The 27,650-nt window shown below is 37.3% G+C and overlaps 3 protein-coding genes across 4 annotated transcripts; all 3 read right to left on the bottom strand.

Moving 5' to 3' along the window:
• Positions 1 to 441: 441 nt before the first annotated feature.
• On the bottom strand, positions 442 to 2,912 carry LOC147761576 (uncharacterized). The gene is made up of 3 exons (XM_087013820.1): positions 2,685 to 2,912; positions 2,311 to 2,397; positions 442 to 1,753 (listed from the first exon to the last, which is right to left on the bottom strand). Exons 1-3 carry the CDS (start codon positions 2,884 to 2,886, stop codon positions 1,107 to 1,109), a joined length of 936 nt encoding a protein of 311 aa, XP_086869946.1. The 5' UTR covers positions 2,887 to 2,912; the 3' UTR covers positions 442 to 1,106.
• A 6,703-nt stretch (positions 2,913 to 9,615) lies between these two features.
• On the bottom strand, positions 9,616 to 10,888 carry LOC147761577 (uncharacterized). Its single transcript, XM_087014166.1, has 2 exons — positions 10,814 to 10,888; positions 9,616 to 10,375 (listed from the first exon to the last, which is right to left on the bottom strand). Exon 2 carries the CDS (start codon positions 10,350 to 10,352, stop codon positions 9,729 to 9,731), a length of 624 nt encoding a protein of 207 aa, XP_086870292.1. The 5' UTR covers positions 10,353 to 10,375; positions 10,814 to 10,888; the 3' UTR covers positions 9,616 to 9,728.
• A 5,409-nt stretch (positions 10,889 to 16,297) lies between these two features.
• On the bottom strand, positions 16,298 to 25,261 carry LOC112042638 (uncharacterized). Of its 2 annotated transcripts, XM_087013585.1 has the most exons (4): positions 25,170 to 25,261; positions 18,653 to 18,854; positions 18,262 to 18,348; positions 16,298 to 17,800 (listed from the first exon to the last, which is right to left on the bottom strand). In XM_087013585.1, the coding sequence occupies exons 2-4, from the start codon at positions 18,852 to 18,854 to the stop codon at positions 17,154 to 17,156; spliced, it is 936 nt and encodes a 311-aa protein (XP_086869711.1). In that variant the 5' UTR covers positions 25,170 to 25,261; the 3' UTR covers positions 16,298 to 17,153. The 2 variants fall into 2 exon arrangements, with proteins under 2 accessions (XP_086869711.1, XP_086869710.1); XM_087013584.1 differs by lacking the exon at positions 25,170 to 25,261 and having other exon boundaries at positions 18,653 to 19,091.
• Between the last annotated feature and the right edge of the window lie 2,389 nt (positions 25,262 to 27,650).

A 27,650-nucleotide genomic window follows, 5' to 3' on the forward strand; every position in this document is an offset into this window, starting at 1 on the left:
TATAGACCTCACACGAAGAGTTATTATCCCTTTAATGAATCATATCGTTTCATGACATGTTTTTCTGTATCACTTCACACATTGCGTTAGGGGTGACACTTTTTTTGCTAGGGGAGTATAGCTTTTCTTTGTCATGATCGATCCAGAAAGACATACATATCGGACTGATAAAAATAATACGATGTGTTTTCAGAAAAAGCATTAAATAAAACAACACAGTTTGCTTTTGTTTTTGTGAGATTTATTTCTGAAAAGGTAATGAATAGGGCAAATTATTTTTTCTAATAATAAAAGACCTATTCTTTCAAAAAATTATATTAAACAGAAAGGGATTATATAACAACCATGCAAACATACAAAGACCGTTATCTTAAAAAAAAAGGATAAAAAATATATTAAAACATGAAAAAGGCTTTTTCTGAACGAATAAGCCTTAAGGGCTACCATTATTTTCATTTTACTTATATAATAAGAAAAAAAAATATCAATTTTACTTGCGCTGAAATGTTTTGTAACTTTACTATGCACTATTGCAAGTATTGTTTATAGTATACGAGACATGTACCCATTCCCATTTACGGATTATTGTGTACTAATTCTCGTATTAAGGGACTTCACTACCCAGCGAACACAGAGCGTTTTATAACGATACCATAACGTTACTATAACGTTCTATGTTTGCTGGGTAATTGTCGACTGATCGTTTAATCAATACGTAGTTTATACAATAATACATGTACAATGACATTTTTAACTATCAAATGCTAAGCAGCTAAACAGACTTATGTTGATAGGCTTCACTCTTTTGTTTAACATTGTTAGTTTTTTTTTGTGTGTGTGTTTTGTGTTTTCTTTTTGATTTTTTTAAGTTAAAGGTCAGTAATCATTATTGAATGTAAAAAAATAAACTTTTTACACCACAAAACAGAATTGTGAACTTCTCTAGTTAAGATTCATGGCTCTTTAAAAATTTCATATATTATCAGTCGCTTTACAAATAATGTTCGCCTGCATACTGGAGAAAGACAGCAATCAGTTTTTCTAAATGGTATTATTAGCGATTGAGCGCTAAAATGCTTATATTGTTTGCAAGTGCCTCTAGCCGATCATGCGAGAAAGGAACCGATACAAGTTAATGCAAAGACACTCCCAAATTTGGGTATTTCCAAATTTCTCTTGGTATACATGAAGGTTCCGGGTTCCTCAGGCAACATTTTCACGGTTCCCTTGTTTTTATTTATCACTTCCATCCCGGCTTCATAATCGACGTTGATAAACATATTTACACGGGACTCGGTAGGAATGGATTCCAGAAGAGCTTTTAGAAGCAACTTAAATGCTTCCGGATTATCAGCGTAGAGCGGAGATATGACTTTCGTACGCGGTGCGTCTTGCACCTGCCCATAACCCACGACCTCTCCGCCATCTGTGAGAGCTGCAAACGACATGGCCGACGGCTTTGCCAGCCACGCTTTCAAGAACTTTTTCCTTTGAAATACATTGATAGAGGTGTCATAAGTGAGAAGAGCTTCAAAGTCCACCTCATTTGCTGGGATAACGTTGATCACAGAGTGGTTCATTTTGACATCGGAATTTAAGGTCCCGACATCAAAACGACCTTCGCAAAGACGTACATACCGTCCACCAATTTTCAGGCCGAATTTTATGTTAGCCTGTATTCGGTTGTAAATGGAATAAATCACGACGTTTCTATCTCCAGCGTTTTCCATAGTCCTTGCTACAATTTTCTTCGCTGTAATTGATAAAAAATAATCCGTATTGATTGTAAAAATAAATAATTATTTACTTTGTAATTGGAATACCTTTCAGTACCCTTTGAAACAGGAAAATGAGAGTAAAATTCTGTAAAGGCCTCTCTACTCAAGTTATGTCGTTGGCCTTTTTTTGTTAATTTTATGAGAGAAAAAAACGTAATTAATTAACATGAAAGTAAAAGGGGTAATGCTTTTGTATAGCACAATATCGAAAAATGTCAAAATGAGACCACATTGCCTGTTACTATATTGGTGAATCGCTTCAATCTTTTTGGGACATTTAAAATAAAGGCCCCTATATCCTCTTCTTGCTACGTCAGGCCCGTAGCCAGCAATTTCAAAAGGGGGGTTCGTTTTCTGAAAAAGTGGACCTTTTCCCATGAAAACTTCATGCACCTAGATCAAATTTTACCCAGAGTGGACCTTTTCCCAGCAAAAGGGGCGGTTCTTTCGAACCCCCCGAACCCCCCCTGGCTACGGGCCTGTACGTACACATTAAATCTGCGTAACTTTATGCCAAATAGAACTTACGTACCGATGCTTGAGCCCCTGTATTTTTGGTCTACTATCAGGAAGTTACACATGGCGTTTTCGCCATCCAGTAAAATGATTAAATATGAGCCTGAAAGAATAAACAGCACTAGTAGAATATCGCAATATATGAGAGTGTTTAGTACATGCTTTGTAAGTATTAAATTTCTTTCTTACAAAATCACACTATTTAGGCCGAGCCTTGAAAACATAAATTGGCTAATATTCCTCTCCCCCGTCCCTCTCTCTCTCTCTCCGCCAAACTCTTTAGGAAAAATGGAACAGTTTTACACACATACACACACAAACACACACACACGCACACACACGCACACACACCAAGAGCAACAACAAAAAAAAAACTCGATCTGTACTGACCAATTATTTTGCCATGGAGGTCAGCAACAAGGTAGTGCCCGACTTCAACTAATTCAAGCAAAACTTTCAACGTTTCTTTGGACACTTCCCAGTGAACTTGATCAGTAAATTCGTATAATTCATCAAGGTCTTCTAATGTGGCAGGTCGAATAATGACTCCCGAAGTCACGTCGTGCATCTGTACGGTGGAAGCGACAGACATCTGGAAGAAAAATAAATTGAGCAGATCACAATGGTGATGGGTTTGGCAAATGATGATTGCTAAACTAGCAACCGGCTTTGGCCAGTGTGGATGTCTGTTAAACATCCGTCTGTATAACATATCTTTATAAGCACATGCTTGGTAAAAACGGCGGTCACAGCTCTAATTCCACAACTTTTTGTTCACAAATGACGGTGATATTTTTAACAGATATATTTCATTCCACATTTGCAAGAGCTGACTTCAACGTTACGACAGGCTTCATCGAGAAAATACACTTGCACACACTTTTCGTCTTGTGAGTGATTTGCTTTGAGCCCTGATAATAAAACTACTGAGCACCTGTGGCATGAATTGGAGTGTGCAATGCAGAGTAGAATCAACCCCCTAATAATATCAGGCCTGCAGCCGAGAGGGGTTCGGGGGGTTCGGAAGAACCGCCCTTTCAGTCAGGAAAAGTTTCATTTTGGATAAAATTTGATCTAGGTACACAGTTTCATTAGGCAGTTCGGCAGCATGAAAGGGAGTTGTACGACATACGCACTGATCGAAGCCATAGACCTTATTGCAAGGCAGACTGACACTGTAGGACAATATGCCAGAATGCTTTTGGTCGATTACACCAAAGCATTCGATAGAATAGACCACAAACTGCTCAATCAAAAACTGTCTGAATTAGGTATCCCAGGAATTATTTCAAACTGGATTTACAGCTTCTTAGCTGAAAGGAAACAGAGTGTCAAGAGTGGTAGTGTGGAATCAGACTAGTAGATAATCAAAGGCTTGAGAGAGTGGGGTCTGATGTCTGATATCAGCTGGGAAGGTCACATCTGTGTAAAAGGCTACACAATTGAATAAATTGTATAACATATAGGCACCTTCTCAGGTATTATGTATTTTCTGTACCATGAGTCATATCATGAGTCATATGGTATCTCAGACAAAAAAATTCTATTCAAAATGACCATTTGTAGACATAAAAAAAAGGAATTAAGAGCGCGTCCATGAGAAAGCCAGACAGATCGGTCAGAAGGCGACAAGGTGGGGGTCAGCAGATTTTAACCTATGAATCATTTGAAAGGAAAAAGAATGGTTGAAAAATGCAATATAAATCATTTCAAGTGGATTAATTAGTGTTGCACTTGGGAAAACTGATAAAATGAGACAGTCATTCCCTTTTGCCTTTAGAAAAATGCTCTGTGATTTTTTTTTTATTTTTCTCTCTTGCTCCCTGAAAATAAGGTATATACACAATGCTGATGACATTGGATATGCACAGTAATAACTCATAAAATGTGTGTGTGTGTGTGGGGGGGGGGGGGGGGTTGAATAACTTGTCACTAATCATTTTAATTTATTCAGAAGTTGTATGGCTCTGTTTGAAAAGAATAATATCTGAGCAATCCTGTATTACAGATCTCAAAATAAAAAAACCTGCAAAAATGGGCCTCTTGATTATTTTGAGGAATTGCGGTAACTGTATTTTGGGACAGAATTGATGGCAGCCATCTTGTATTTATAAAAATTGGATAGATTTGCCCTTATCAAAGCATTGTTTGAATTCCTGGCTGTGAGTGTTTGATTAAATTTGATTATTGGAAGGTAATATCTCAAAATGTAGTGATATCTTGATTTCGGTCGTTTGGTTTTCTGCTAAAATTGCTTAAGTTTGAGGCACATTTTCAATATCTTCTGTTGTGTTTAACACACTTTTTAAAATTTGTATGATGAGACCAATATATGCTCAGGATCCCTATACAATTTTATGGCTGTCAACCCTGCAAAAAGAGAGATATGAATGCTTGAACATTGCTTGGTAGAAAAGTGAGTTTGGGGGGTGGGGTTATAAAAATGGGCGTAGCTCGTTAGTTTATGGGTTAAACTGAAATTAAGTAACATATTCTCAATGGCAAATGGCTGGTTTAAATAGGTAAATTATCAATTTATTTTAAAAAGTCATCAGTTTTAACATATTTGCTTATGAAGTGGCTTTATTGACCGAAGCTGAAAATTAAGCCAAAAATGGCCAAAACATTTAATATTATATTATAATTATATCCAATAATTTATTTTGGGATTGTTGCCTTCAATGTGAATATCTCCTATATATGCAACTATATTATGAATTTGGTTGAAATCTGTTGACCCCCACCTTGCCACCCTCTGACTGGTCTTATCATGGACACACACTTAAGAGTGGGACAGCCTTTAACCAAGTCTTTTTAACTTCGTTACGTTAATGTGTAAAGCCTAATGTGATTGTTAATGTCACTTAAGCATTCAGATTAATGAAACGTGTAGGCTAATTTTTTATGTACTGCGACTATTTCGTGTACAGCATTGTGAAGTTTATAGGTAGTATATGCATCAAGGGAGTTGAACTCCTAAAATGTTAAGTCTTGTCTCTTTTACTTACTGCACCCTTGAATAACATATGCACTGAGTAACTACAAATTTCTTCGCCCCAAATGTGGCCAGGAAATATACATAAACATAGATGCTCAGCTTACTTATGCCTCGAATTATTTAGCCTTTCGATGCTTACTGAAATCAGAATGCTCACGGAACAGAGCCATTCTTCAATGACCAGGGAATTGAGCAAGTAGATTCTCCTGATTTCAATTCCACAGAGCACTGATGGGACACTCGACACCGTGTTATTAGAAAATGATTAGTCCAGCAGCCCACACTGAATAACTTTAGACAGGCTCTTGCCGAGGAGTGGTCTTACAATGTACCTCAAGTAATACGCATACTGGTGCATATGGAATCAATACTTCAAATAATAATTGGCACCATTCAGGTTCAAGGCAACAACACAAGATGCCAATTCAATGATGGAATTCTTCGGGGTTTAGCAATACCTTTTGGTGACTGGTATTCTTCGACAAAGCATGCCTCCTTAAACCTTAACTTTGTTTTTCTTCTTTAAGGTTTTTTTTCTGTTCCCTAAAATGCAATAGGAATTAGTTGAAGCAATTTCTTTAAATGGTTTGATAACACTCACCTCAACTTTTCGCGGTTTCTTGATCAGAAAGGTGCGGAATTCAGAGTGGGGCAACCTATTTAAACAAGTCTTTTTAACTTCGTTAAGTTAATGTGTAAATCCTAATGTGATTGTTCATGCCACTTAGGCATTTAGATTAAAGAAACGTGTAGGTTATAATGTTAAATGTACTGCGACTATTTCGTGTACAGCATTGTGAAGTTTATAGGTAGTATATGCATCAAGGGAGTTGAACTCCCAAAAGTTCTAGTTTTGTCTCTTTTTCACACTGTACCCTTGAAATAATATATGCACTGAGTAACAACGCACATTTCTGCGCCCGAAATAAGACTAGAAGATATACATTTACACAGGTGCTCAGCTCAATTACGCTCCGATTTTTTGTCAATGCTCACTGAAATCAGAATGCCCACGGAACAAAGTCATTCTTCAATGACCAGGGAATTGAGCAAGTAGATTCTCCTAATTTCAATACCACAGAGCACTTTTCAACTTCGTTAAATTAATGTGTAAAACCTTATGTGATTGTTAATGTCACTTTCGCATTTAGATTAAAGAAACGTGTAGGCTATAATGTTAAATGTACTGCGACTATTTCGTGTACAGCATTGTGAAGTTTATAGGTAGTATAAGCATCAAGGCGGTTGAACTCCCAAAAGTTCTAGTTTTGTCTCTTTTTATCACTGTGCCCTTGAAATAATATATGCACTGAGTAACGACGCACATTTCTGCCCCCCAAATAAGACTAGAAGATATACATTTACACAGGTGCTCAGCTCAATTATGCTCCGATTTTTTGTCAATGCTCACTGAAATAACCCTGAGTGTCAGAGCAACGTAAAAGCTAGCTTGTTAAATATATACCTTGTGACGGAGTCGCTTTTACTAGCTCTGACGAACAGCGACAATCTGAGGGCGTTCTTCTTCAAAATTTTGCCTGGGGCGCTTCCATATTTGGAAGTCACACGTCACAGCTGTGTCCGCCTGGATCCATATTTGGAAGTCATAAGTCTCGAGCTCGTACGTCACAGGTTTGGCCGCCTGGAGCTGCCTTTCCCGCCTCGCGCTGAAGTTATCTCGTGCAGACGAGACAAGAAGCAAAGTGCCTGACGAAGTTTGAATTGAAAATATCTTGCAGTCGAAGGTCAGTGCCACAATAGAAGCAACATTCTGCTTTAAAAACTGATTTTGGTGTAGCCATTGCGCAGCCCTTATAGTGGTATCGGGCATACAGTGTAGCTGTCAAATTTGGCACACGGCAAGCACGTGTATTGCGCACGTGTACATCTCAGGACTAAATGTTCTTTGATAAGCAAAAAATACAAAAACATTGGATATATCTTTTCTGTTCGAAGAATATTATTTATTTTTTCACTTTACATCTTAAATACAGCAAATAAAATTAAATAAAGCAGAATTAAATCTGTTTTACGTTTCATTTTGGTCTGATGACATTCAACTGCAGATTCACTGCGGAGCAGTTCTATTTGATTGATGGAAGTGTAACATGGCCGCTGGTCACTAGAGCCGGTATTGTTGATATGGGTTATATATGAAATCAAGATCAAGCTGGCAATACCGGAATCTAGAACCTAGGGTAACTGAAATCGGAATGCCCACAGAACAAAGTCATTCTTCAATAACCAGGGAATGGAGCAAGTAGATTCTCCTAAGTTCAATACCACAGAGCACTGGTGGGACGTTTGACACCGTGTATTGAAAATGATTGGTCCAGCAGACCACAATGAATGATTTTGACAGGATCTTGTCGAGGAGTGGTCTAACAATGTACCTCAAGTAATAATCCGTCAACAAACTGAGGAAACTGGTACACGTAGAGTCAATACTTTAAATAATAAATGGCACCATTCAGGTTCAAGGCAACAACACAAGATACCAACTCCATGACGGAATTCCTCATGGTATAGCAATACCTTTTGGTGACTCTGGCATTCTTCGCCAAAGTATGCCTCCGTGAACCTTAAATTTGTTTTTCTTCTTTGAAGGAACTTCCCTATTCCCATAAACGTTTTAATTTTCTGTGCTTTTTTCGTTAATTACAGTAGTTCTGACTACAATCATTGCTGTCAATCATTCCAACTTATCTTCGCCATATCCGTTTCACAATCATTCTTAAATCTAAAATTCACGACAGTCATACGTTTTCTTTCATTTATACTTTTATCATTTGCTGTACTAGTGTTGCAAATGAGACTCCATGTAATTGTGTTTGATGTACTGATTAAAATATAAAATCCAAACTGCTTCTTAACAATAATTCAGTACCATGAAAGAATTGAATTAACATTAAAATAAATCAGTAAGTTTCCTTAAAATAGTTCACTTACAAATGTTTTTATCAATCAGTTTCTTTAAACAGTTTAGTGTTTTTACATTAAAATTCCGAGGGACCAAAGGATAAAAGTTTTTGCAGATCTAACAGTTCTAACCTTTGGGGCAAAGAAGTTCTGAGAGTGTCTCAATGCGAATGTTCTTTAACTTTCGGTAATAAACGGTTCAGTCTATGCTCCTCCATACACATGCCTGCAAACATTTCAAGGCATAAGTTACTGCGCCTGGTTTGCAAGGGAACACATTTATTTTGTACGAGATATAAGGATACAGTATCTTAAAGACTCTTTTCTGGGCGGATTCAATTTTTTCAGCCTGGCAATTGGTCAGTCCAGGATGCTACACTTGCACAACATATTCTAAAGTAGATCTTACAACAGATATGTAGACTTTAAGTTCGTCATGAACCCAATATTTTTAATATTCTTACAAAATTTAACAGATATGTTCAACAGATAACAAAAAACTAGAAATATCCTGTAGATGCGCTCAACAGTTACTTTGAAGATGAAAGTAATATACACTCTGGGAAAAGTTACCATACCACAAAGTAAGCAGAAACTATTAATTTTGTGAATACATAATGTAAATCAATTAGGAATGCAAACCCTATTGGTCATTTTCAAAAAAATATCTTGTGATATTTATTTCAGAATAGGTAATAATATAGCAAATAATTATTTCTAGAAAAATAAGACCCATTCTTTCAAAAAGATTATATTAAACGGAAAAAAGATTATATAACAGCCATGTGAACAAACTAAGATCGTTAACTTGAAAGCAAAATACAAAAAAATATATCAAACATGAAAAAGTTTTTTTTCTGAACAAATAAGCCTTAAGGGCTACCATTATTTTCATTTTACTTCTATAATTAAAAAAAAAAGACATATCAAATTTACTTGCACTGAAATATTTTGTGAATTTGCTATGCGCTACTGCATGTATTGTATATAGTACACGAAACAATTATTATAATTATGTACCCATTCCCATTCGAAATTTTCATGTACTAATTCTCGTGACTTCCCTACCCAGCAAACACAGAACGTTACCATAACGTTACCATGTCGTTTTCTGGTTACAGAAACGCTATGGTAAATGTGTAACGTCGTTCTGTGTTTGCTGGGCAATTGACGACTGATCCATACATTAACAGTTTATACAAAATACAATTAAATAATAACATTTTTTTCAAATTTAACGTAATGCCTAAGTAAAAATTATCAAACACAAGCCGAAATATTTTCATACCGTTAGCTTCTATAGAAAATATTTCGGCTTGTCTGATAATTTTCACTTATGATCCAACTACCAACCTAATGAATATTTTTGCTCAAATACAAAGCATAACAAATAATGTTCGCCTGCATGCAGTAGAAAGAATCCAATCAGTTTTTTAAACTATACATAAAAATGGCAATTTATATGTATAGTTTAACGATTAAAAAAGTGCATATTGTTTGCCAGTGCTTCTAGCCGATCATGCGGGAAAGGAACCGATACAAGCTAATGCAAAGACACTTCCAAATTTGGGCACTTCCAAATTTCTCTTGGTATACATGAAGGTTCCGGGTTCCTCAGGGAAAACCTTTACTGTTCCCCTGTTTCTTTTTATCACTTCCATTCCGGCCTCATAATCGACATTGATTAACATAAACACACGAGACTCGGTAGGAATGGATTCCAGAATAGCTTTAAGAAGCAGCACAAATGCTACCGGATTATCAGCGTAGAGCGGAGATATGTCCTTTGTACGCGGCGCGTCTTGCACCTGCCCATAACCCACGACCTCTCCGCCATCTGTGAGTGCTGCAAACGACATGGCCGACGGCTTTGCCAGCCACGCTTTCAAGAACTTTTTCCTTTGAAATGCATTGATGGAGGTATCATAAGTGGGAAGAGCTTCAAAGTCGACCTCGTTTGCTGGAATAACGTTGATCATGGAGTGATTCGTTTTGGTGACGGGAATTAAGGTCCCGACATCAAAACAACCTTCGCAAAAATGTACATGCCGTCCATCAATTTTCAGGCCAAATTTTATGTTAGCCTGTATTCGGTTGGAAACGGAATAGATCACGACGTTTCTCTCACCAGCGTTTTCCATAGTCCTTGCTACAATTTTCTTCGCTGTAATTGACAAAAATAACCCTTATTAATTGTAGTAATAAAATAATTATTGATATTGTAATGGGAACACCTTTGACTGCCCTACTCAGGTGGTGTCGTTGGCAATTTTTTGTTAAGTTTTTTGGAGAGAAAAACGTATTGATAGTTAATGATGATAAAATGAATGTCTGAAATAAACTTTTTTTTTCAAATTAAAAAAAAAAAAACGCGCACATAATATGCTGGATAGTTATGCTGCGCTTAATTAACATGAAAGAAAAAGGTTAATGCGTTTATATAGTACAATCCCGAAAAAAAGTAAAAATGGGACAGCATTGCCTGATCTAGGCCCTTCATTGGTGAATCACTTCAATCTTTTTGGGGCATTTAAAATATATATCCTCTTCATGCTACGTACTCATTAAGCCTGCGTAATTTTATGCCAAATAGAATACGTACCGATGCTTGAGCCCCTGTATTTTTGGTCTATACTATCAGGAAGTTACACATGGCGTTTTCGTCATCCAGTAAAATAATTAAATATGAGCCTAGAAGAATAAACAGTACTAGTAGAATATCGCAATATATGAGAGTTTTTAGTACATTCTCTGTAAGTATGAATTTCTTTCGTACAAAATCACACTATTTAGACCGAACCTTGGAAACATAAATTGGCTAATATGTCTACCTCAGTATAAACTGTAGGGTCACAGACAACGTGCGCGGAGTAGCTGCCGCATATTACACTTGTGCTCTTATTACGTCTGTCAAGGTATGAGAAAAATTGCTCATGCGCATACAAATGCAATGTGATCGTTAGGCTAACGTCGCATACGTTTATTGTTCTCGAAAAAGCACATTTATATGTATGCATCAGTACACGAAAACGTATACATTTGGGTACTCTCGTATTCATAATTTTTTATGATTCGTTTTACATTATTTACTTTTATTTTATTTCAGTACGTAGGTGTACAATGACCATAATTGAACGAGATAACTTATTATATGTATTTAAATGTATTATTCATCTTTGCACGAGGTGAAAATTTCAATTAATATTTTTTCTAATTATAAACCTCAATCTGTATTAGATATTTATTCATTTGGCACAGATTTCGAAAACTGTAATAAAGCTTATGCATGCACCACTACAGGTACAAACTGTAAATTAAATTGAATTTGAATAAGTTCCACCCCTCTCTCTCTCTCTCTGTCTCTCTCTCTCTCTGCCAAGCTCTTTAGGAAGAATGGGGCAGTTTCACACACACACACACACACACACACACACACGGCAACGAACAAAAACTTGATCTGCACTGACCAATTATTTTGCCATGGAGGTCAGCAACAAGGTAGTGCCCGACTTCTACTATTTCAAGCAACACTTTCAACGTTTCTTTTGATACTTCCCAGCGAACTTGATCAGTAAATTTGTATAAATCGTCAAGGTCTTCTAATATGACAAGTCGAATTATGACTTCCGAAGTCACGTCGTGCTTCTGTACGGTGGAAGCGCCAGACATCTGGAAGAAAAATAAATTAAATAGATCACAATGTTGATGGGTTTATCCAATTATTATTGATACATACCTAGGGATGTTTTATGACCATGGCGATATGCTGATCACTGAAGCCTGTCCATTTAGCCAAGCTTCAGTGAAGATCGAGGGCAACCTCGAGCCGCTACCCAAAAATATCTCGCTTCCCTCGACATTTCTGCGTAGCGTCTATCGGAAAACTCGGATTTAAACTCGATGTAGTCTAGAATTTCACGACTACATCTTGGTTAAATCAGTTGAGGTCTCTCAAATGCTGAAAGCCGAAGACAGTGATCATGTGGCCTTCTTGGCATCAAGAGAATAGTGTCTTTACTTGCGTTATATACATACCAGTTGACAAATTTGAAATCTCTCACACTCTAAAAAAATAATATAAGCTTTTCACGTTTAACAATTTTTCTTTATCATTTTATTACACTAAGTCATATCATATGGATATGGTTTGAAAACGGAAATTAGTTTACATTTCAGCCATGCGTGCATACAAATTATTTGTAAATCTATAACTTTTTAATGAGGGTTGTGTGATTTACCTTTTGTTTTAAAGCTGTTCATTCTTCCTCTTTATCAGATATATTGGTAAAAATCAAATCTATTCCCCTTTGAACTTGTAACTACATGTAGCACATGTATATTCAGAAACCGCCTCGTAGTAAAAAATATCACCACAACGTAGAATTATTACTCCTGTGGATTTGAAATAAACCGCCGTTTGATTTTGACTATATTCTGTAACCTCCTCGGCGTCAGAAAAAATAATTAAACTATAATTATCACTCCCATAAACTTCTAATAAACATCCGTGTGACTTTGACTATATTCCGAAACTGCCTCCTTGTCAGAAATATCACCAAAGAATAAATTTCTTCTCCTTCGCTCTTGTGAAAAATTAGTTTAACTATATTCTGCTCCGGTTGAGGTTTTGCCTTGGGACCTTTTTTTCCCCAGCAGTCCCAGCTAGGTGTGGTTCAGCTGAGACGCGCATGGTCAGTGTCGACGGTTGATTAAATACTTTTCAAGCCAGTTGAACGTCCACGACAAGTATTTAGCAAAAATTGATCAAATTGGTCAGACATTACATAAGAATTTGGCGGGAGGTGACCAGCGCACGTGGACGAGTTTATTCCATATAACATCTCTAGAGCGCGATATAGGGTCACTTTATTCAGTTTTAGGGGGCGTTTTAGGGTGAAATGACTATATTTGTTCTCGGTATGTATGTCAAATAATACATTGTCACCCTGTCGCGATATATGCCATAAACACCTCTCGCTGACGCTCGAGGTGTTATGGCATATATAGCTCGGGTGACAGTGTATTATCTCACACTTAATCTAGCAACCTGCTTTTGCCAGTGTGGATGTTTGTTAAAGATCCGTTTGTATTACATGTCTTTTTAAGTACAGACTTGGTCCCACCTCTAATTACATGTGCTTTACTTTACAAATGATCACCTCATATCTGTTAATCAATGTATTTTTATTCCAGATACCACATTAGGTGCTCAGTAGGGTTAATATCAGGGCTCAGAGATGGTTGCTCAACAGCTATCTCACTCCATATGCAAGAGGTGACTTCAGGGATACTGCAGGCTTCATCGTGACAATACACTTGCTCACAGTTCTTGTCTTGTGAGTGGTTTGTTACTGAAAGGCAATTAATGTTCTGAGGATGGAGAAACCATCTTTGACCCTTGATAATAACACTACTGAGCACCTGTGGCATGAATTGGAGTGTGCAATGCAGAGAAGAACCAACACCCTAATAATATCAGGCCCACAGCCGAGGGGGGCTTTGGGAGTTCTACGGGACCGCCCTTTTTGTCAGAAAAAGGTTCATTCTGGGTAAAATTTGATCTAGGTACACAAAGGCTTCATCATAAAAGGTCCACTCTTTCGGAAAAAGAACCCTCCTTTTGAAATTGCTGGCTACGGGCCTGATGGACTAACCCTGCCAAGCTCTTTAGGAAATATGGGACACTACGCGGTAGACACACAAGCTATTATGCAAGTGTTCGTTAACGAGATCATGTTGTTGCTCATTATTTGTAAGTTTGGTGACATTAGGTGGTGTTTTTTTAAACATATGGGCATTTTATTTTACCTCTGTGGAAATCATTGTGGAACAACAGATCCCCGAGGTTTCAGGCTGTGCATGCTTTAAATTTGAATAAATTGTATAAAATATGGGTATCTTCTCAGATATTTTGTATTTTCTCTACCATCAGTAATATCATGTGTCATATAGTATAAAAAAAAACCAAAACGATCATTTGTAGGCAAAAAGGGTAAAAATGGAATTCAGAGTGGGGCAACCTTATAGTTTACCAAGTCTTTTAAACTTCGTTAAGTTAATGTGTAACGCCTAATGTGATTGTTAATGTCACTTACGCATTTAGATTAAAGAAACGTGGAGGCCATAATGTTTAATGCACTGCGACTATTTCGTGTACAGCATTGTGAAGTTTATAGGTAGTATATGCATCAAGGGGGTTGAACTCCGAAAAATTATTTTGTCTCTTTTTCACACTGTACCTTTAAAATAACATATGCACTGAGTAACGACGCACATTTCTTCGCCCCAAATGTGATTAGGAGATATATATTTACACAGGTGCTCAGCTTACTTATGCCCCGATTTTTAGCCTTTCGATGCTCACTGAAATCAGAATGCTCACGGAACAAAGCCATTCTTCAACGATCAGGGAATTGAGCAAGTAGATTCTCCTGATTTCAATTCCAAAGACCACTGGTGGAACGCTCGACACCGTGTTGTAAGAAAATGATTGTTCCAGCAGACCACATTGAATGACTTTAGACAGGCTCTTGGCGAGGAGTGGTCTTACAATGTACCTTGTAATGATCAAGTAATGATCCGTCAACAAACAGCAGAAACTGGTACATCTAAAGTCAATACGTCAAATAATAAATGACACCATTCAGGTTCAAGGCAACAACACAAGATACCAACTTCATGACGGAATTCCTCATGGTATAGCAATACCTTTTGGTGACTCTGGCATTCTTCGCCAAAGTATGCCGCCTTCAACCAACATTTTGTTTTTCTTCTTTAAGGAAAATTCTCTATTCCCTAAAATGCACTAGAAAGCATCACTATGACGCACTTTGGACCAAGAGAACTGGGCACCATACAGGACAGTTTTGCAGTTTATATGCCAATGGGCTCTGAAGAAATTGTCTATACTGTCGCATTTTCCAGTTTTGTTTTTAAAAAACGATTGTGACAGCCAGAATATAGAAGAAACAAACCATTTTTAAAAACGACACTATTTTACGGTTGCCAGAGTTTCTTCCAAATCTAAGTCGATCCCGAGCTATCATGGGTCAACGGAAACCTTAACTTAGACCTATGCATCCAAGTACTGGGAAGGAACTTAAGGGATTCTGCCGATAAATTCTTGGGGGGCCATAATCACCCATTTATGTTTCAGCATGATAATGCTACTCCAAGAACAGCCAATGCAACAGTAGGCTGGTTGTTTGCGAACCAGATTCAGACACCCAATGACCAACTCAATCCCAAGATCATAACCTCATTTAAATGTGTGAGATGTCATCAGAAATGGATAGCTGAGGGATAAAGATACAAACAGAAATGATGTCATACTATCTTTGCACTGTATGTGGAACGCCATCACTGTGCAAACTTTACAATTTTTTCGGCTCCCTGCACGAACAGAAACGTCAGATGTGTCCTCCAATCCAGAGGATACTGTACATAGTACCAAATTGTGGCTTTGAATTTTTAGTATGGTTAGCTTATTAATTGGTTGTACATTCAGTTAATTTTTTGTGAAAAAAAATCCCTTCTAAAGTTTAAAGGGATAATAACTCTTCGTTTTGGCCAAATAATGAATTTTCCTGGAGTAAACAACAATTTTCCCATACCTACCAATGGTTGATGAATCCATCTTTACATTCAAAGTTAGTCCCAGTATTTTTTCTTAAAAGTTTGGTTTTTTGTTAAAATCTCTTAAGATATTATAACAGAGTACAGCCATCAATGGAGGTCACGTGGTCTGAAGACAAGCACAGATATCAGAATAATATGACTCTTGTTTTTGTCGTAAAACAGAATATATTATATTTATATGAGTTATTTACAATGTTTTTATTGTGAAATATAGACCTCATACGAAGAGTTATTATCCCTTTAATGAATTACATCGGTTCATGACATGTTTTTCTGTATCACTTTACGCATTGCGTTAGGGGTGACACTTTTTTGCTAGGGGAGTATAGCTTTTCTTTGTCATGATCGATCCAGAAAAACATACATATCGGACTGATAAAAATAATAAGATGTGTTTTCAGAAAAAGCATTAAATAAAACAACACAGTTTGCTTTTGTTTTTGTGAGATTTATTTCTGAATAGGTAATGAATAGGGCAAATTATTTTTTCTAATAATAAAAGACCTATTCTTTCAAAAAAATTATATTAAACAGAAAGGGATTATATAACAACCATGCAAACATACAAAGACCGTTAACTTAAAAAAGGATAAAAATATATATTAAAACATGAAAAAGGCTTTTTCTGAACGAATAAGCCTTAAGGGCTACCATTATTTTCATTTTACTTATATAATAAGAAAAAAAGACAGATATCAATTTTACTTGAGCTGAAATGTTTTGTAACTTTACTATGCACTATTGCAAGTATTGTTTATAGTATATGAGACATGTACCCATACCCATTTACGGATTATTGTGTACTAATTCTCGTATTAAGGGACTTCACTACCCAGCGAACACAGAGCGTTTTATAACGTTACCATAACGTTACTATAACGTTCTATGTTTGCTGGGTAATTGTCGATTGATCGTTTAATCAATGGTTTACACAATAATACACATTTTTACCTATCAAATGCTAAGCAGCAAAACAGACTTATGTTGATAGGCTGCACCCTTTTGTTTAACATTGTTAGTTTTTTTTGTGTGTGTGTTTTTTGTGTCTTCTTTTTGACTTTTTTAAGTTAAAGGTCAGTAATCATTATTGAATGTAAAAAATTAAACTTTTTACACCACAAAACAGAATTGTGAACTTCTCTAGTTAAGATTCATGTCTCTTTAAAAATTTCATATATCATCAGTCGCTTTACAAATAATGTTCGCCTGCATACTGGAGAAAGACAGCAATCAGTTTCTCTAAATGGTATTATTAGCGATTGAGCGCTAAAATGCTTATATTGTTTGCAAGTGCCTCTAGCCGATCATGCGGGAAAGGAACCGATACAAGTTAATGCAAAGACACTCCCAAATTTGGGTATTTCCAAATTTCTCTTGGTATACATGAAGGTTCCACGTTCCTCAGGCAACATTTTCACGGTTCCCTTGTTTTTATTTATCACTTCCATCCCGGCTTCATAATGGACGTTGATAAACATATTTACACGAGACTCAGTAGGAATGGATTCCAGAAGAGCTTTTAGAAGCAACTTAAATGCTTCCGGATTATCAGCGTAGAGCGGAGATATGACTTTCGTACGCGGTGCGTCCTGCACCTGCCCATAACCCACGACCTCACCGCCATCTGTGAGTGCTGCAAACGACATGGCCGACGGCTTTGCCAGCCACGCTTTCAAGAACTTTTTCCTTTGAAATACATTGATAGAGGTGTCATAAGTGAGAAGAGCTTCAAAGTCCACCTCATTTGCTGGGATAACGTTGATCACAGAGTGGTTCATTTTGGCATCGGAATTTAAGGTCCCGACATCAAAACGACCTTCGCAAAGACGTACATGCTGCCCACCAATTTTCAGGCCGAATTTTATGTTAGACTGTATTCGGTTGTAAATGGAATAAATCACGACGTTTCTATCTCCAGCGTTTTCCATAGTCCTTGCTACAATTTTCTTCGCTGTAATTGATAAAAAATAATCCGTATTAATTGTAAAAATAACATAATTATTTACTTTGTAATTGGAATACCTTTCAGTACCCTTTGAAACAGGAACATGAGAGTAAAATTCTGTAAAGGCCTCTCTACTCAAGTTATGTCGTTGGCCTTTATTTGTTAATTTTACGAGAGAAAAAAACGCACTGAATTATGTCTTAAATAAACTTTTTTCAAATTAAAAAAAAAGCACACATAATATCCTGGAAAATTATGCTGCGCTTAATTAACATGAAAGTAAAAGGAGTAATGCTTTTGTATAGCACAATATCGAAAAAAAGTCAAAATGAGACCACATTGCCTGTTACTATATTGGTGAATCACTTCAATCTTTTTGGGACATTTAAAATAAAGGCCCCTATATCCTCTTCTTGCTACGTACACATTAAATCTGCGTAACTTTATGCCAAATAGAACTTACGTACCGATGCTTGAGCCCCTGTATTTTTGGTCTACTATCAGGAAGTTACACATGGCGTTTTCGCCATCCAGTAAAATGATTAAATATGAGCCTGAAAGAATAAACAGCACTATAGTAGAATATCGCAATATATGAGAGTGTTTAGTACATGCTTTGTAAGTATTAAATTTCTTTCTTACAAAATCACACTATTTAGGCCGAGCCTTGAAAACATAAATTGGCTAATATTCCTCTCCCCCGTCTCTCTCTCTCTCTCTCTCTCCGCCAAACTCTTTAGGAAAAATGGAACAGTTTTACACACATACACACACACACACACACACACACACACGCACACACCAAGAGCAAAAAAAAAAAAAAAAAAAAAAAAAAAAAAAAACTCGATCTGTACTGACCAATTATTTTGCCATGGAGGTCAGCAACAAGGTAGTGCCCGACTTCAACTAATTCAAGCAAAACTTTCAACGTTTCTTTGGACACTTCCCAGTGAACTTGATCAGTAAATTCGTATAATTCATCAAGGTCTTCTAATGTGGCAGGTCGAATAATGACTCCCGAATTCACGTCATGCATCTGTACGGTGGAAGCGCCAGACATCTGGAAGAAAAATAAATTGAGCAGATCACAATGATGATGGGTTTTGCAAATGATTATTGCTAAACTAGCAACCGGCTTTGGCCAAATTGGATGTCTGTTTAAGATCCGTTTGTATAACATACCTTAATTTAGTTCAGACTTGGTTAAAACGGCGGTCACAGGTCTAATTCCACAGCTTTTTGTTTACAAATGACTGTGATATTTTAACAAATATGTCATTCCATTTGCAAGAGCTGACTTCAGGGATACAACAGGCTTCATCAAGACAATACACTTGGACACAGCTCTCGTCTTGTGAGTGATTTGCTACAAAAATGCAAAGTTTTAAGGATGGAGAAACCGTCTTCGAGCCCTGTGTGTAGTACGGAGCACCTGTGGCATGAATAGGAGTGTGCAATGCAGAGGAGAACCAACCTCCTAATTTTATCAAACCAGCAGACGAGAGAGGTTTGGGGGGTTCGCCCTTTTTGTCAGGAAAACGGTAATTTCTGGACAAAATTTGATCTAGGTACTGAAGGGTTTTATTATAAAAGGTCTACTTTTTCAGAAAAAAGAACCATCCTTTTGAAATCGCTGGCTACGGGCCTGAATATGGACTAACTCTGCCAAAGGGACGCTACAGGGTAGACACACACGCTATTAGACAAGTGTTCTTTAACGAGATCAAGCTGATGCTCATTGTTGGTAAGCTTGGTGACCTTTGGTGGTGTTTTTTAAACATATGGGCATTTTATTTTACCTCTGGGGAAATCACTGTGGAACATCAAATGGACGTGAAGGCATAAGTGGGTAAGGATGGATGGGTAGGGATCGATGGATAAAGTGAGTAAGGATGGAAGGATAGGGATGTGTGGGTAAGGATGGATGAGTAGGGATGTGCGGGTAAAGTGGGTAAGGATGGAGTGGTAGGGATGAGCGGGTAGGGATGTGTGGGTAATGACGGATGGGAAGGGATGAGTGGGTGAGGATGGAGGGGTAGGGATGGGTGGGTGAAGATTGAGGGGCTGGGAGGGGTGGGTGAGGATGGAGGGGTAGGGATGGGTGGGTGAGGATGGAGGGGTAGGGATGGGTGGGTGAAGATTGAGGGGTTGGGAGGGGTGGGTGAGGATGGAGGGGTTGGGATGGGTGGGTAAGGATGGAGGGGTAGGGATGGATGGGTCGAGATCACACATACTCTAGAGCATTCAAGTGGTCTTGATTTGTAATTATCATACTGTCTGGTTCCTGGATTTGCTACTCGTACTTAAATTTTGAGTTGCCCTTTTTTCTTGACTTTATTAGAGCTTAAGGCTATTTTTTGGTCTGATTAATAGAAGATATCTGCCATTGATCTCTGTGTCTTCCTGGCCTTAATAAGACTTCTGGGACAGAACGGAAGGAACCGTATTTTAAATGATGTTCATGTAGAAAGTACATTATTGTTGTGCCCCACTGGTAATAGCACTTCCTATTGATATCATGGTAATTAATGGAATCTGGTTTTAAATCTTTTTCTATGTGTCCTCCTGTGGTTGGGATGAGGCTGATTGAGGGCATTCAGAACAATTGACTAACAGATCTGCAGATCTGTTATTTGATCCGTGTTCTGAATGCGCTCTTCGGGATAGAAAGTAAGAGCTTGCTTCATTAGTGAAACAATATATGTCACACATACTGCATATATATTAGACAACGAGCAAAGATAACACAGGGGCTGTAAGTGTCATTATCAAGTCCACATTGACCAGTTTGAAAGAAAATTGATTTTCTGAGAAACATAAAGAACCAGGCAGGATTACCAATAGCTTGTCAGTAATTTAAAGCTGATTGTTTAAACTATGCATATCTACAGCATCTTTAATGATTCAGGTTGCACCTTCTTGGCATCTATCACTTTTTGAGAAAAGATATTTATAGCCTAGTGCTAGTCGACAACTTAAAGAGGGAAGACAGCCCACTTCAGCAGGTATTTACCACTAGCAGGGCTTGGTTATTAACGAAAGGAATTTCTTTCCTTTTTTAGAAACACTAATGGCAGGTGCTCTTTCCATTAGTTTGACACTGCTTGACTTAATCGTCTCTCCTGAGATATCATTGAGGCCATTCAGAATGAAAAGAGCCGAGTGCTAGCTGGACACGGCCTAAATGTGGCGGACCTGCAATAGTCTCTCCGTCTCTTTCATGCCTCCCCGCGCGTCGTGCCTGCAGGGGCACATTTCTTAAATCTCGGCTCAGTTGGTCGGTAGAGGGACATCATAGGCAAGCCAAAAGTTTTCTGAAGTCAACTTTGGGCATTTGAATAATTTAAATGGTTGTTTTTTCATACTTTGTATACTCTGAATATAGGGAGGTTGTTCACTGCGTTAGCTACCATTAGGTACCAAATTATATTTAAATCACAGTTTGTAGATTGCAGGTTACCGATATACGGTAAACTGTCATTTCCCTAAACTTTTCTGATGATTGCAAAGTAGGATGTAATTAAAATGGACCAGTTTTCTGATTTGTTAAAATTAAGAACAATCACATGGAAATGATTTTGTAGCTTCCAGTGCTTAGAGGGTGAAAAGAAAACAAGTTAACGATTGTGATAATCTAGAGTCATATAGCGACTAAGAAATTTCATATCTGCTTAGAAAATGAGAGCTGTGAACACGTTTAAAACGAGAAAGAAAATGAAGAATTGTGTGTGTGAGTGACAGCTAGAGTAATTTGCGTGGTAGCCGTGGCTGTGGCTTTTCAATGACACTTACTCTGGGAAGTATGTTCTGGAAAAGAATGATTGTTGAATATATATAGAACAAAATATAGTTGGTTGATGTTCTTCATTGTTCAGGCGGACAGTGAAAATTGGTGAGAGAATTCATTTCTTTAAGGGAGATTTTGTAGAGCTTCTGCCATTACTTGCACTTTTTTTAAAGCCAAATAACAGTGTCTGCATTCAGTTTTATCACTGATCAAAGAATTTCCAGAAAGCGTTCGGTATTTCTGTCCTGCGAAAGGGGAAATATATTGGATAAATCTGATTCTTTTTTTTTTTTTCATTACAGAATATAACATCAACATGTAGTGACCATTGTGATAGATTCTACATCTGAAAAGCTTTGGACTTCAGTCACCATGGCAACAAAATAAGACTCCAATCCAAATGCAGCTTAAAAATAAATTTTCTCATTAAAATCCAGTACCTTTTCAAAAAATGGAAATAATATTCTATTTAGAATTTCAAGTTCTAGGTCATTTCTAAAGAGGAAAGAGGTTAAGTGCCACGTAAATTATAATCATTAAGATTATCTGATTCGAAAAGAAAGCAAAAAAGGGCATTGTGAGTATAATTAGGCTAATTTCAAGGTCATTTTAAGGGTCAAGGGCAGTTAAAAGCAGCAGCATGGTGAGTCGATAAACGGAAGCTGCAGTATCGTAAAACTGTGATAGCCACATGGCTGCTTTGTTTTAAGGGAGACCGGTCTAGTTGGCCCAGTGAGACACTTTTGGCCTTGTAGAGCCAACTAGGAATGAGTAGAGTAACAAAGCCAGTTTCAAAGTAAGCCCCATGAAATGAGCTACGTATGCAACGGCATTATTTTTCAAATATAATGCTAGATGGCTCACAAATTGACAAAAAAAAAACGCAGTTGACGTCAGGGGGGCCCACTTGACCCGCCACGGGGCAAGTTGGCCCCAGGGTCGGGGCAAGTTGGCAAGTATCCCATGTCAACGCCTTGAAATACATTTTTTTTCAATTTTAACTTATTAAATTGATTTTTGAGAGTCTTTGATTAATAAAAAGTTCAAACGAGGCAGATTTACTGAGGTTTCCGTACGTCACGTTGTAAGGGGGGGGGGGGGGGGCTATGTGTTGCAAGAACCAAAATATCTCTCAATAAAATTTGTTTTGTTTTAATTAAGAATAAACTGATAATGGTATAAAGCAGGTATTTAACGAATGAAAACGATTAATAAATTTTCGTTTTATTAAAAGAAAGTAACAAATGTTTTAAACCTTTGAGTTTGTTTCAACAATGGTCTCTAGCTTTGTTGCGGTTTGTGGGTAATATAAGGGTCCAACTTGCCCCGAGCCAAGGGGGCCAACTAGCCCCGTGTGCACACTTTTTACTTAAAGGATGGCAGCCATTTGTGGTGCTGGAATGAGCAAAGATGATACATCTCTGTGAAACTTGAAACAATGAGCTTAAGTTTAATGCCCTCTACATATATTATATTCGATCAAAAGCCTATGAAAAAAGATTTTGAGTTTCTTAAACAAAATTACTTTTAGGTGCAAAAATCATTTATTTCAACTCACAGCCTAAGTAAAACACTTCACAAGAGTATGTGGCCATTTTTTTTAACTCGTAGTTACTTTTTCATAAATTGACGGGGGAGGGGGGGGCAGGGGCGGGGACGGGGGGGGGGGAGGAGATGGGGCAACTTACCCCGGGGTCCAACTAACCCCGGTCTCCCCTATATTGGACGTATTTCTTCTCGTGTATAACGTAGACTGCACGAACAATACATCTACAGTGAACTGTAATAATAACCCCAGGGGAAAAGGTAGCAGAAATGAAGGCGATTAATACAGCAAACCAGAAGCATTTTAACAAAATATGTATATTTGGTGGATTATTTTTCTGAGGAATAAGTGAACAATTACTGAACACACACAGGCACGTACATCATAAAATGTATACATTTGGTCTTGAGGAAAGACCCTTAAACTTAATTGCCTTGAAGTTTAGTATATCTTAAGGAACAGATATGAAGTCTAAGATAGGGCGTTGGTTCAAATTTTCCACTTGTAAAAAAGCATAATTTTAGTCTTCACAACGGATGCATCACGTAGTACACTAGATTTTGTTAACCGTAATTTAATGTAAAACTACTCCTGATTTTCCATCCTGCAATTAGAAAGCACCAGTTTTAGTAAATGTAGTTAGACTTATTGATCATGCATCTATATAAACAGATTTTCCCCTGTATCTCCTCACAGTAATCTTCTTAAAACAATTTTTGGTTTTCCTTTGAACCTATTATTGATTTAACCATTATCCGCTCTTCAAGAAGACACTTGAATCTACCTTCTAATCATCTACGTCTTTGCCACATTGCTGCACAACACAAACGAATCTGGAAATTTGATTACGGTAAATCCTCGTTTCATTGAAGCAAATTAAACTGATTGCCTATTGGAAGATTTTATCCATAACATTCGACAAAAGGGGTTAGACAGATTTCTTAAAGGTGAGTTGGTACTCATCAGAAAGCATTTTGGAGGGTAGGTAATACTGATCAACATTTTGAGCAAAGAATACTAAAAAGTGGTTTGAAATTTACGAGTGATTCCTGTAATATAAAAAAACAGGCTTGCAGCAGTTGATGACCTAATTTTCTAACATTCGGTCAATAAGCCACCTGGGAATAAACTCTTGGAATAAAAAATACAGGAAATGATGCGTCATCATTGCATGAGAGTGGAAATCTTATAACAACAAGTTGCATATGGAATAAAAAGACTGAGGGGGGAGGAAGATCGGTGTAAGACTAGAAAAAATGTGGTGACTCTCTGTAACCAAGTCTTTTTAACTTTAAGTTAATGTGTAAATCCTAATGTGATTGTTAATGTCAATTATGCATTTAGATTAAAGAAATGTGTAGGCTATAATATTTAATGCACTGCGACTATTTCGTCTACAGCATTGTGCACTTTATAGGAAGTATATGCATCAAGGGGGTTGAACTCCAAAATTTCTAAAATTTTGTCTCTTTTACTCACTGTATACCCTTGAAATAACATATGAATAACGGCGCACATTTCTTCGACACAAATGTGACTATGAGATATACAGGTGCTAAGCTTATACTTATACCCTGATGTTTTAAACCATTCAATGCTCAGTGATATAAGAATGCTCATGGAACAAAGCGATTCTTCAAAGGCCAGGGAATTGAGCACGTAGATTGTCCTGATTTTAAATTTACAGACCACTGGTGGGACGCTTGACATAGTGTTGTAAGAAAATGAGTGGTCCAGCCTACCACATTGAATGACTTGAGACATGCTCTTGTCGAGGAGTGGTCTGACAATATAACAGTTAAAAAAACTCCAGAAACTTGTACATGTAAAGTCAATATTTCAAATAATAATTCGCACCATTCAGGTTCAAGCAACAACACCAGATACCAACTTCATGACGGAATCCCTCATGGTATAGCAACACCTTTAGATGTCTCCGGAATTCCTCCTTGAACCTAAATTTTGGTTGGAGCTTTTCTTTTCCCTAAAATGCACTAGGAATTAGTTGAAGCAATTTCTATAAATGGTTCAATGACACTCACCTTAATTTGTTCAGTTTCTTGATCAGACAGGTGCGGTTAAACTGTTGTACAATATGGCACAATATGGTATAACTGTGCTAAATTGGGTCAAACCACTTAAATAAATTATTTACGTCAAAAAACGACACACGCACAGATGACATCTATTTAATGAACATCATCTGGGCGTACCATAAGTTCTAAATTTCGGTATTGCCAGGTTGATCTTGATTTCATATATAACCCATATCTGCAATACCAAACTCTGGCCACTACCGTCAAAAGGCGGGCGTATCCGGCAAAATTTTGCCTGTGGCGCTTCCATATTTGAAAGTCTCAAGTCTCGTACGTCACAGCTGTGTCCGCCTGGAGCTTCCTTATTTGGAAGTTACAAGCTTTGTACGTCACAGCTCTGTGCCACCTTGCGCTGACGTTATCTTGTGCAGAGTGGCTGACGCGGAGTGTGGCTGACGCGGAGTGTGAAGTTTGAACTAAGAATATCTTGCTTTCCAAGGTCAGTGCCACAACACAAGCAAATTTTGCTTTAAAAACTGATTTTTGGTGTAGCTATTGCGCAGTCCTTATGGTGGTATCGGGCATACAATGTAGCTGTCAAGCTTGGCACACAACAAGCACATGTATTATGTTTATATCTCCAGGAGCAAATTCTTTTGATAAGCAAAAGGTGCAAATCATCTGGTATATCTTTTTCTTTAAAAATATGTTTTTTTGTTGTTGCTAATTTTCATCTTATATACAGTAAATACAATTAAATAAAGCAAAATTAAATCTGTTTTACGTTTCATTTTGGACTGGTGACTTTAAACTGCAGATTAACTGCGGATCAGTTCTATTTGATTGACGGAAATCGAACATCGTCGCTGTTCCTCAGGGCCTCTAAAAGTGATCCCATGACAAGGTATGAATAGTGAACAAGCTAGCTTTTAATGTGCCCTGACACTCAGGGTATCTGGACGCGGTCTTGCCAACAATATCACCTGTAGTGACAGCTCCCTGAAGATGTCCTTGCTTCTTAACTCCACCCCCTAGCCATGTTAAATACTATACATCTCTTCTGGTCCTCAAATCAAATTCGGTCCCTTGGTTATAAACTGTTTACAAGAAGCTTTCTACAAATTATAACTATACATCATTTTGCATGGAGTTAAAAACACCCATAACGGGTGATTGTGTGTGTGTGTGTGTGTGTGTGTGTGTGTGTGTGTGTGTGGAGGGGGGGAGGGGCACCTCACTCACTGTCATGATGGTGCGTCTCAAACCTGTAAACTTCCTGACCCTTTAAAACACCGCTACAGATGTAGACACTCTAACCTAAAAATATTATGTTCAATGTTAAAAAACTTTTAACAAAAAGTGAAAATGAGAGCCACACATATTTAGTTTAATATCGGCATAAATATATGGCATGTTCCATTATTTTCTCTTGTTTATGTTATTGTACATGTACCCTCTAACTGGTAAAGCAGCCAACAGTTATTAAAAGTGATATGAAACACCAATAAAAACGTTATGTAAAACGTGAGCGTCGGTAACGTGACTCAGACGTTCACTTCCCTGGAGTGCAGTTGAGATAAGTTAATTTACGCTCTCATATCTTTCATATCAAAACAATGGGTAGTTATTACAAGAGGTCAGGATGGGAGGGGGAGCATAAGAGAATTATACTAGCAATATACTAGGGAATACCCTGTAATTTATCAATTTATCTTTTTTAATTCATGCCGAGAAGTATCACCTTACCTGTCGATCACATGACCGTTTAAACAAATAAAATTGTTTTTTAATAACACCACCCCCCACCCCACCGAACGACATATTAGCATGCTTCTGAATAAAAACTACATGCCAAAGAAAATGATTTAGAGGCCCAAAAAGAGGCAGCCAAGTGCACGTTTCGGTATGACTATTAAGAACTGTGGGTTTAATAGAAACATAGTCTATCAATAAACAAACAAATTCCTACAGTATGACACAGCTGACCATGTGCGGATTTGATTGAGGGTTTACATATATGACGCATACCCGTAGATAAAGAGTTTTTACTGTTGCTTTTGGGCCATGGAGCCAATCCAAGGCATAACAAAAATAACAATAACTCTTCGTTTCGGCCAAAAAATGAATTTTCCTGGAGTAAACAACAATTTTCCCATACTAACCAATGGTTAATGAATCCATTTTTACATTCAAAGTTAGTCCCTGTTTTTTTTCTAAAAAGTTTGGTTTTTTGTTAAAATCTCTTAAGAGATTTTAACAGAGTATAGCCATCAATGGAGGTCACGTGGTCTAAAGACCAGTTCAGATATCTGAAAAAATAGCTAAAACTGCCGTTTTTGTGGTAAAATAGAATATATTATATTTCTATGAGTTATTCACAATGTTTTTATTGTGAAATATAGATCTCATACGAAGATATATTATCCCTTTAACGTTAATTGTATATCTATTTAATTGTTCGAAGCCTTTTACCGTATATTCTATTTT

Source organism: Lingula anatina, chromosome 5 (assembly GCF_051362555.1).
Source record: "Lingula anatina isolate TDL-2025a chromosome 5, LinAna3.0, whole genome shotgun sequence".
Taxonomy (NCBI): domain Eukaryota; kingdom Metazoa; phylum Brachiopoda; class Lingulata; order Lingulida; family Lingulidae; genus Lingula; species Lingula anatina.

Coding starts and splice junctions, on each gene's coding strand:
- LOC147761576 (XM_087013820.1), bottom strand. CDS start 2,886: ATGTCTGTCGCTTCCACCGTACAGATGCACGACGTGACTTCGGGAGTC. Junction 2,398..2,684: donor CCTCCATGGCAAAATAATTG/GTCAGTACAGAT, acceptor TTATTCTTTCAG/GCTCATATTTAATCATTTTA. Junction 1,754..2,310: donor ATACAGGGGCTCAAGCATCG/GTACGTAAGTTC, acceptor TATCAATTACAG/CGAAGAAAATTGTAGCAAGG.
- LOC147761577 (XM_087014166.1), bottom strand. CDS start 10,352: ATGGAAAACGCTGGTGAGAGAAACGTCGTGATCTATTCCGTTTCCAAC.
- LOC112042638 (XM_087013584.1), bottom strand. CDS start 18,974: ATGTTATACAAACGGATCTTAAACAGACATCCAATTTGGCCAAAGCCG. Junction 18,349..18,652: donor CCTCCATGGCAAAATAATTG/GTCAGTACAGAT, acceptor TTATTCTTTCAG/GCTCATATTTAATCATTTTA. Junction 17,801..18,261: donor ATACAGGGGCTCAAGCATCG/GTACGTAAGTTC, acceptor TATCAATTACAG/CGAAGAAAATTGTAGCAAGG.